General features: G+C 46.9%; 1 protein-coding gene across 1 annotated transcript; it reads left to right on the top strand.

Annotated features, from left to right (window-relative positions):
• The first annotated feature begins 317 nt into the window (after positions 1–317).
• Positions 318–8,771, top strand: ADAMTS1 (ADAM metallopeptidase with thrombospondin type 1 motif 1). The gene is made up of 9 exons (XM_004371362.2): positions 318–990; positions 2,581–2,927; positions 3,185–3,317; positions 3,905–4,072; positions 4,520–4,806; positions 5,132–5,318; positions 5,428–5,603; positions 7,034–7,209; positions 7,946–8,771. Exons 1-9 carry the CDS (start codon positions 333–335, stop codon positions 8,643–8,645), a joined length of 2,832 nt encoding a protein of 943 aa, XP_004371419.1. The 5' UTR covers positions 318–332; the 3' UTR covers positions 8,646–8,771.
• The last annotated feature ends 2,165 nt before the right edge of the window (positions 8,772–10,936 follow it).

Genomic DNA, 10,936 nt, shown 5'->3' with positions numbered 1-10,936 from the left:
GAGAGCGGCGCCAGGCACCGATCTCCCTCAGCGCCCACCGCACGGTGCCTCCATCTCTTCGCTGGAAGAAAAACTTCCCGCGCGCCAGCAGAGCTGCAGCGCCTCCTCCCGAGTGACTCCAGGAGCCCCGGCTGCAGCCGGCTCCGCGCGCAATTTCAAAGAATAATAGTAATTGTTAACTTTAACGATCCAAGCGAAGCCAACGAGGTTTTGCGCTCCCGTCCCGAACAATAGCCCCCTCACTCGGTGAGCTGCAGCGCGCCGTGTGTCCCGGGGCTCGAATTCAGAGAGCGGCCCACGCGGGGTTCCGAAGGCGCGCGCCAGGCGGCGACATGGGGAACGCGGAGCCGGCGCGGCGGCCCCGGAGCTCGCAGCCTGCACCCATGCTGCTGTTCCTCGCAGCGGCTGCAGCGCTGCTGGCCCTGCCGGGCGCGCTCGGGCGCCCCGCCGAGAAGGACGAGGAGTTGGTGCTGCCGGTGCTGGAGCACGCCGCGGAACACGAAACCACGCGCCTTAGCCTGGATGCCTTTGGTCGGCCGCTGCGCTTGGAGCTGCAGCCGGACCGCGGCTTCCTGGCGCCTGGCTTCACACTCCAGACAGTGGGGCGCATACCTGGGCCCGAGGTGCTGCACTCGGAGCCCGTAGGCGACCTGGCGCACTGCTTCTACTCCGGCACGGTGAACGGCGACCCCGGCTCCGCCGCCGCCCTCAGCCTCTGCGAGGGCGTGCGCGGCGCCTTCTACCTGCAGGGCGAGGAGTTCTTCATCCAGCCTGCACCCGCAGCCCCCACCGTGCGCCTCGCCCCCGTGGCTGCCGGGGAGGAGCCGTCGCAGCGGCCGCAGTTCCATCTCCTGCGGCGGAGGCGGCGGGGCGGTGGCGGCGGCGCCAAGTGCGGGGCCGTGGACGACGAAACCTTGCCCCCGAGAGGCGTGGGGCCCGAGGGAGAGGACGCCGGGGCTCAGTGGCCGCAGCGCGCCGCACAGTCATCAGGTACCAGCCGGAGAAGTTTTTCTCACTTGTCTTTCCATTTATCCCTCTCTCGACTTTCTCCATCCGAAGCAGCTTGTGGGTTGACTCCTGTTCGCTGGCGTGAGTATGTGTCTGCGGACAGGACGGAGATCTGGAGTGCAGAAATGTGGTTTGACTTTCAAGTTAGTGAACTCAAGAGTGAGTTCATCAAATCCTGCTAGAAAACGTAATTCCATTTGCCCGAATAATGAATGATCAAGGGAGGACAGGACATGCACGCTTTTCTGCCGACTAGGGTGAAACGTTTCGACCTGAGGGAATTAGTAACCCACTCTTTCCACCTTAACGGAGTGCGTTAGTCGAGTGTGAGCGAGGGACTTCTTTCCATCCCCGTTCATTTCTTTTTAACGCTTTTGTGTGTGCTCTTTGGTTTGGTTGCAACTTTGCGCAGCGTTTTGTAACCGCTGCCTGGGCTCTCACCCTGCGTCCAGAGGAGGGCGGAGTTGGAGAGGGCGGGGGAGCGATGGTGACCCCGGAATGTGCAGCCCGCGGGCCTGGGCAGCTGCTTTGTGATCACTGCTCTGCCGGCCTCTGCCCCCCGCCCTCCAACCCCCCTTAAGAGGCTGACACCCACTGGCGGCGCGGGGCCCTCCGCAGAACCTGCTTGGGAGGTCTTCGCCCAGCTTGCCCCGCCTCCCAGTTTGCGCTCCCTCTCGCGGCCATAATTCTGCTCTCCTGAGCTGCGGAAGGTAGATCCTCGCTGATTCTTCCTGCTACGCGTTACCAGGCTGTGTTCTGTGCGGTGCTTACTGCCCGGGTGTTTTCGTTCTATCACTTTAGTGTCTTTTTCTCTTTTCACTTTCTCACGGGTCTTGTTTTAGAATTCTCCCTCTTTTCCCCCTGCAGATCTGCTCCCCGAAGCAGTTATTTGCTCACAGCCCGGTTTAGAACTTCCCGCTGGGTCTCCATCCGGAGTCCTAGGGCTCTCTTTCAGATAAGCAACTACGCCCAGGCAGGAACTTATTTCCCTGGGGCCGTAGGAGTTAGGCAATAGGCTGCTGGGCTGAGTGGGTGGTCCTTGTGCCCGGAGCTGGTAGGAGCACACACCCCAGGGACCCCTGGAACAAGAGCGCAGAGCAGATGCCTTCAGGCCCCCCACCTTGGCAGCGGCCCCAGCCCTGCCCAGGGCCTTCCACGTGGAGCCCGATGATCTCATTCAGGATTTGAGTCGTGGCCTTCGAAAAAGTGACTCAGGGCGCTCTGCCGGCTGCCTTTGCTCCAAGTTTTTCCTACAGCTGGGAAGGGTAGTATGCACACCGCCTTGTTCAGATGGAAGGATTTCAAAGAGGGCCAACACCCCGCTCCCCAGAAATACAGCCTGGCCACTCAGAGGAGCACCAGACCTCTTTATTTAAAGTAAAGGAGAAAGCTTTTTAAAAAATCACATTTTCAAGGCAAAAGAGATGCAAATATTTTTGTTATCGTTGTTCCAGGTGTATTTTTATTTTGTTTATTTGCTTTGACTGGTTAGGCTTTTTTTATATACTCTGCGAAGGTAACTCTTCTTGGATAGACTGCCCTGAGCGAGCGACCTTGCTTATTTTCTTGCAGGAACTGGAAGCATAAGAAAGAAGCGTTTTGTGTCCAGTCCCCGCTATGTGGAGACCATGCTTGTGGCCGACCAGTCAATGGCCGAGTTCCACGGTAGTGGCCTGAAGCACTACCTTCTCACCTTGTTCTCCGTGGCCTCCCGGTTGTACAAACACCCCAGCATTCGGAATTCAGTTAGCCTGGTGGTGGTGAAGATCCTGGTCATCTATGAGGAACAGAAGGGGCCAGAAGTGACCTCTAATGCTGCTCTTACGCTTCGGAGCTTCTGCAATTGGCAAAAGCAGCACAACCCACCCAGTGACCGGGATCCCGGGCACTATGACACGGCGATTCTTTTCACCAGACAGGTGCGCAGGAAGAGGGTCCCGCTTATGATAGAACCATCTAAGGAGTCTGCTTTGTAACATATAGAAAGAATTGTCACCAATGTTTTTGCATTTAAGTTGTATCTCTGTAAGTTCTGCAAAGTCCTCCTAAAGGACCGGTCAACAACAATGAACGTAGCTGCTCCGAAACATATGTGAAGTCACCCCCTGTCAAACAGTTAGACCCCAAGGCTCATGCTTTATCCCTATTAATAAGGTTGCATCTTTGTCCCTCCTAGGACCTATGTGGCTCCCTTACGTGTGACACTCTGGGAATGGCTGATGTTGGGACTATGTGTGATGCCAGCAGAAGCTGCTCAGTCATAGAAGATGATGGTTTACAAGCTGCCTTCACCACAGCCCATGAATTAGGTAAGTTCATGTTACAGTAAGAGCTAAGCCCCATTAATGAATTCAAACCAATAAATATATTAATTTAAGAGAGAGTCTGCAGGTGATAAGCTGACTGTATTAGGTGACAAGGCTTCTTAGAAACTGTAGAAAATATTTTTTACACAATTAAAAAAAATGCCATCTTATTATAATAAAAAATAGTAGGAGCTATGGACATTTGGAGGAGCTCTGGTGGTGCAATAGTTAAGCACTCGGCTGCCAACTGAAAGGTCGGCAGTTTGAATCCACCAGCCGCTTCACAGGAGAAAGATGTGGTAGTTGGCTTCTGTAAAGATTCACAGCCTTGGAAACCCTATGGGGCAGTTTTCCTCTGTTCTACAGGGTTGCTATGAGTCAGGATCCACTCGATGACAATGGGTTTGGGTGGTTGTTTTTTTAATGGACATTTGGAAACTTACACGTTTCTTTACACCCTGTGAAGACAGGCGTTGTCTCCAAAACTAAAGGTCTTCTAGTACTATCGCTTTAAGACACATGAATCCCTGTTGGGGAAAAAAGTGCTGGGAATGACCTATATTTTAACATGAGTTTGGATTGCTTCCCAGGCCACGTGTTTAACATGCCTCACGATGATGCAAAGCAGTGTGCCAGCATTAACGGCGTGCACCACGATTCCCACATGATGGCGTCAATGCTCTCCAACCTGAACCGCAGCCAGCCTTGGTCTCCTTGCAGCGCCTACATGATTACATCGTTTCTGGATAACGGTCACGGTAAGACGCAGAAGGTGCTCTTTCTAGATGACATCCCAGCTTCCACGTATAGCCTTCTAGTGAAACGAGCTTTTTTTTCCCTTTCTTATTCTTTTTATATTATTTTACCTCCTTCAGAATTAATCTTCACTTCCAAGACCATCAATTTTTAGACCTTAATCCCAGTAAAATATGGTGCTTCGGACTGAATAGCTCCCAAAATAAATTAATTCAAATTTTTAGCAGAACAGTACTTTCATGCCATCATTAACAGAGAAAATCCCCATTCATGATATGATCTTTTTTAAAATTTTCAATTTGTCCAGCCTTGTGCTCAAAAGCTCCATAGTTTTCAACTCTCTTTGCTTTATATTATCTCACTTGATGTGTACTCTCTGAAAATGTGATCTCCCACCTGCGTGCTTTCATTACTTATGTATTCACGGCTGGCTGGCATTTTCTTTGCAGGGGAATGTTTGATGGACAAGCCCCAGAGTCCCATACAGCTGCCCTCCGATTTTCCGGGGACCTTGTACAATGCCACCCAGCAGTGCCAGTTCACGTTTGGGGAGGAATCCAGGCACTGCCCCGATGCAGCCAGCACATGCACAACCCTGTGGTGCACGGGCATCTCCGGTGGGCTGCTGGTGTGCCAAACCAAACACTTCCCTTGGGCAGATGGGACCAGCTGTGGTGACGCGAAGTGGTGTGTTGGCGGCAAGTGCGTGAACAAGACCGACAGGGAGCATTTTGATGTGAGTTTCTCTACGGACACATAGTCGTGCTCCTTTAAATGCTGGAATTGAGAAGAACAACGCCTTAAGAGGAAGGAAAAAAAAAAATTGTCACTGAGTTGATTCCAACTCTTGGCTACCCCATGTATTTCAAGAGTAGAGCTGTGCTCCATAATGATGCTATAATACCTGGTACCAAGTTGAGCACCCCAATCTGTGTCCCGCGGCAGGAATGCAAGCGAGAATTTCTGTAATTGATCCTGTGTCTGGTGTTTTTTTGTTTGTTCGTTCCCTAAAAGGATCCTTTTATAGAATTCTAATGCTGGCGATTCGTGTTCCCATTTAGACCCCTGTTAACGGAAGCTGGGGGCCCTGGGGGCCCTGGGGAGACTGTTCGAGGACGTGTGGTGGAGGAGTGCAGTATACAATGAGGGAGTGTGACAACCCCATCCCAAAGAATGGAGGGAGGTACTGTGAAGGCAAGAGAGTGCGCTACCGGTCCTGCAACATTGAGGACTGTCCGGATAATAACGGTGAGTAGACGTGGACTCCAACATTGAGAAACAGGGGAAAATGAAGTGCCCACAAACAGGCGGTTAAAGGTTGGAAACTGGCAACGTCATCCTGTCACTGTCTTTGCAGGAAAAACCTTCAGAGAGGAACAGTGTGAGGCGCACAATGACTTTTCAAAAGCTTCCTTTGGGAGCGGGCCTGCCGTGGAGTGGACGCCCAAGTATGCTGGCGTTTCCCCAAAGGACAGGTGCAAGCTCATCTGTCAAGCCAAAGGCATGGGCTATTTCTTTGTTTTGCAGCCCAAGGTAATTACATTTACACTTATTGTCTGCCTACAAGCCGATGTCTTGATTCGCTACCTTTTCATTCAACCTTTGATATGCTTTCTTTAATGTATATATGAACTTGTGTTCAATTTCAAATTGGCTACTGACTGCATTGGGTTTGATGTTGGTTTCAGTTATGAATGAAGCTTGAATCAATTCAGGCCTTGTGATTCTTCCAACTGCTTATTATTATTATTTTTATATACCAAGAAAAGGAGCCCTGATGGCTTTAATGGTTAAGCTCTCAGCTGCTAACCAAAAGGTTGGCGGTTCAGACACACCCAGCAGCTTCACTGGAGAAAGACCTGGCAATCTGCCCCGTAAAGATTACAGCCAAGAAAACCCTATGGGGTAGTTCTACTCTGTCACATGGAGTCACTATGAGTCAGAATCAACTTGACAACATCTAACAACAGCATACAAAGAAAAGCCCTTTGAAAAATTAAGCGTTTCTCTGTATAACTAGGTTTCACGTACGACTCATGGTTAGATACGTTATATATTAACACAGCAGTCAACGCTTCCGGAAAACAGGCATAGTCCAGAGTACTTGCGACTAGGTGACTAGCAGTGACATGTGCAAATGGACTTACTAACATCGAAATCTGAGCCTTGATACTTACTACATTTGAGGACACATATAAAATAGTAGAAGCAGCATATCGTTTGCTGTTTTATTAGGGTGAGGGGTTAAATCTGGCTCTGAGATAGAAAATGTAATTTTATTTGATTGAGATTATCCCGTGTCATTAGCACTATGGTCTGTGAAAATATTCCCAAGTTGCAGATTCAACATTCAACTAGTGATGTCTTAAGTACCTACTATGGCATGGTATCATTCTAGGCACGAGAATATGGCAGTGAACAAATTGACAAAAAGCTCTGCCTTCACGGACCTTAGCTAAAGGGGAGATAAGGGCAATAAATAAACAGTAAAACAATAGATTAGTCTTTACAGATGTCTAAGTACTATGGAGTCCTTGGGTAGTACAGATGGTTAACACGTTTGGCTGTTAACTGAAAGGTTGAAAGTTCAAGTCTACCCAGAGGTGCCTCAGAAGAAAGTCCTGGCGATCTACTTCCCCAAAACCAGCCATTGGAAACCCTAATTGAGCCCAGTTCTGCTCTGACACACACAGTGTTGTCATGAGTCAGAAGCAACCCAGTGACAACTGGTGGTGGTGGAGGATAAGTCCTATATTCATAGGAAACACTGAGAAGGAGAGTATGCAGTGTGTATAGGGAGTATTGTTTTCATTAGGATGGTCAGGAAAGCAGAGCTTTGTGTCTGCTCCACCTTACTGCCACTGCCACCTCTAATGTTAACGAGGAAAACCCTTCTTAGTTACCATCACATCGTCTCTTTCCCTTGTTGGTGTGTAACACCAGATGCTGGTTCTCTTTTCCAGGTTGTAGATGGTACTCCGTGTAGCCCAGATTCCACCTCTGTCTGTGTGCAAGGACAGTGTGTAAAAGCTGGCTGTGATCGTATCATAGACTCCAAAAAGAAATTTGATAAATGTGGTATTTGTGGAGGAAATGGATCTACATGTAAAAAAATAGTTGGATCAGTTACTAGAGCAAAGTAAGTTTAAAAATGACCTACTCTCGCTGGACTCAGGCGGACATGGCTGTGGCAGCATGCTTGTCTGTTTCCTGCTTTTGCCCCTTTGAATATATGCTGAATAACACTTTCTTTTTGCTTTAAAAAAAAAATAATAACCTAGTCTCAAATTACCTTATAATTTATTGATTTTAGTTTTTTTTTTATTGTTGTACTTTAAGTGAAAGTTTACAACTCAAGTTAATCTCTCATACAAAAATTTATACATACATTGTTATGTGACCCTGACTGCTCTCCCTATACTGTGACAGCACACTCCTCCTTTCCACCTCTGATTTCCCGTGTCCATTCAGCCAACTCCCGACCCTTTCTGCTTTCTCATCTCACCTCTGGACAGGAGCTGCCCATTTAGTCTCAGGTATCTACCTGAGCTAAGAAGCACACTCCTCACGAGTATCATTTTATGTCCCATAGTCCAGTCTAATCTTTGACTGAAGAGTTGGCCTTGGGAATGGTTTTAGTGCTGGGTTGACAGAGAGGCCAGGGGCCACGCTTTCTGGAGTTCCTCCAGCCTCAGTCAGACCATTAAGTCTGGCCTTTTTACTAGAATTTGAGTTCTGCACTACCTTATAATTTAGATGTAACTTTTTTACAGGTCTGGTAAAAAACATAATAATTATCAATTATTAACGTGTCTTCAAGTGAAGTAATTAAGTAGAGAACAAGAGCCCATTGCATGTTTTTTCTTTCCTTGCAGACCTGGATATCATGACATTGTCACAATTCCGTCTGGAGCCACGAACATTGAAGTGAAACATCGAAATCACAGAGGATCCAGAAATAATGGAAGCTTTCTTGCCATCAGAGCTGCCGATGGCACATATATCCTTAATGGTGACTTCACCTTGTCCACTTTAGAGCAAGACATCACGTACAAAGGTAGTGTCTTGAGGTACAGTGGCTCTTCTGCGGCATTGGAAAGAATTCTCAGCTTTAGCCCACTCAAAGAGCCCTTAACCATCCAGGTCCTTACTGTGGGCAATGCCCTCCGACCTAAAATTAAATATACTTATTTTGTGAAGAAGAAGAAGGAATCTTTCAACGCTATTCCCACCTTCTCAGAATGGGTCATTGAAGAATGGGGCGAGTGTTCCAAGTCATGTGGATCGGGGTGGCAGCGGAGACTGGTGGAATGCAGAGACATTAATGGGCTGCCTGCTTCAGAGTGTGCCAAGGAAGTGAAGCCAGCCAGCACCAGGCCCTGTGCAAACATGCCCTGTCCGCACTGGCAGCTGGGGGAGTGGTCCCCATGTTCTAAGACTTGTGGGAAGGGTTACAAAAAGAGAACCTTGAAGTGTCTGTCCCATGATGGGGGGGTGTTGGCCCATGAGAGCTGTGACCCTTTAAAGAAACCTAAGCATTACATAGACTTTTGCACGATGGCGGAATGCAGTTAAGCAGGGTCAGGGATGAGGGAGAAGCAAAGTGCAGAAGGGCTGATGCACTGAAATCAAGCCTGGAGGGACCCAACGTACCTTGCAGGTCATCGATGAGGAGTGTCAATGAGATGGGAGCTTGGAAGTAAATGGAAAAGAGGTTAGATCATATGAATATCCTGCCACTTACAAATTTGATAGGATAGTTAATGAGGGTTATTAGAAGGTGATAAAGCCGCAGAACGCTATTATTGTTTCTTACATCTGTTACAAGTTTAAAAAAAAAAAAAAGGAAAGAAAGAAAAGATTGCCAAAATCAGTTTAAGGAAGATTGCAGCCCATTTCCTGGTACTAATTAAATCTTTCGTATCGTAGGAGTTGGGAAAGGAAAAACGGGAGAAAGATGAGCTTTAGAGTTTAAAACATGGCTTAACTTGACCTCCCTCACCACAGGGGAAGAAAGGAGTACATGCAAATAGCATCTTTGACCAGCCTCCTTTATGGCTGCTCTGGTTTTAGAGAATATTTACGCAGTATTTCCTACCAAGAGTTAAGAGTTCAGATTGTCCAGCCTGAGATACGCTCAGCAAACAGAAAATGGCTCTGATGGCCTTATCTTTACCTTTTTGTATCATCTTCACCTTTACTTGTGTAATTAATGTTGATGAAGAAATAATGCCATGTAGTTTGTAAGAATGCATTAAGTATACAGAGGCAGAAAGGAAGCAGCAATGTATCAGGTGCTGGTAGAAACTAGAGCCACAGTGCGCTCGGTACCTCCTACCTTTCTTGCTTCCTTGCGTAGGCATGCTTTAGGAATGTGCATGTGAAGAAAGCATGTATCTCCAGAAAGTCAGATCACACAAAAAGAATGTAATGCCAGAACAAGAATGGGGTGTGTGGAGCGGGTCCCGCATGTGTTTTTGGGACATCGAGATCACTTGTCTCGTGATGTGGAGGCTACTGAGGGGTCGCAGGTCCATCCCCAGCAGCTGTTCCAACAGTCATATCCTGGTGAATGTCTGTCCAGCTCTTCAGCTATAATAGAGAATATGTCTTTTTCCATATGTATATAGTAAAATATGTTACTATAAATTATATGTACTTTATAAGTATTGATTTGTGTGTTCCTTCTAAGAAGGACTATAGTGTGTAATAAATGCCTATATGAACATATTTATTTTTATACTTTCTTTATAATGATAAATCTTTAAGTTATACCTCTTTTGTAAAAGGGCATATAAAATAGAGTATTTATACAATATATGTTACTAGAAATAATAAAAGAACACTTTTTGAAATTGTGTGTCTAGTTTTCTTGCATGGGAATTAATTCCTGGAAGGAAATCTGAGACACAAACATTGAATTTGAAGGCTAAAGTTTTTTCCTAATTTATGTGATTCCTAAAAAGAGGAAGTATGATATCTTTTGTGACAGATAGATTCACTACTAATGCATCTAACATACACCAGTGGTTGGCAAACGTTCCACGAAGGGCCAGATAGTAAATATTTTTATGTTTGTGGGCCATGGAGTCTCTGACGCAACTATTCAACTCTGCTGTTTTAGCATGAAAGCAGACCATACGTCAATGAATGGGCATGGCTGCATTCTAACAAAACTTTACAAAAACAAGTGGTGGGCCAGATTTATACTGTAGGCGTAGTTTGTTGACCACTGGTGTATTTGTTGTTGTTAGGTGCTGTCGAGTTGATTTTGACTCATAGCGACCAACCCCATGTACAACAGAACAAAACACTGCCTGGTTCTCAGCCATCCTCACAATCCTTGCTATGCTTGAGTCCATTGTTGCAGCCACTGTGTCAATCCATCTTGTTAAGGGTCTTCCTCTTTGACCCTCTACCAAGCATGATGTCCTCCTCCAGGGACTGGTCTTTCCTGATAACGTCCAAAGTACGTGAGGTGAAGTCTTGCCATCCTTGCTTCTAAGGAGCATTCTGGCTGTACAAAGATGGATTTGTTTGTTCTTCTGGCAGTCCATGGTATATTCGATATTCTTCACCAACACCATAATTCAAAGGCATCAATTCTTTGGTCTTCTGCATTCATTGTTCAGCTTTTGCACGCATATAAGGTGACTGAAAACACCATGGCTTGGGCCAGATGCACCTTAGTCTTCAAAGTGACATCTTTGCTTTTTAACACTAAAGAACTCTTTTTGCAACGGATTTGCCTAATGCAATGCATCGTTTGATGTCTTGACCACTGCTTCCATTGGCATTGATTGTGGATCCAAGTAAAAAAAAATCCTTGACAACTTCAGTATTGACAGTGTAAATATATTCACTGG

This window comes from Trichechus manatus, unplaced genomic scaffold (assembly GCF_000243295.1).
Source record: "Trichechus manatus latirostris isolate Lorelei unplaced genomic scaffold, TriManLat1.0 scaffold00012, whole genome shotgun sequence".
Taxonomy (NCBI): domain Eukaryota; kingdom Metazoa; phylum Chordata; class Mammalia; order Sirenia; family Trichechidae; genus Trichechus; species Trichechus manatus.
The sequence above is the reverse complement of the archived record's forward strand: the minus strand, read 5'-3'. Positions and strand labels throughout refer to the sequence as shown.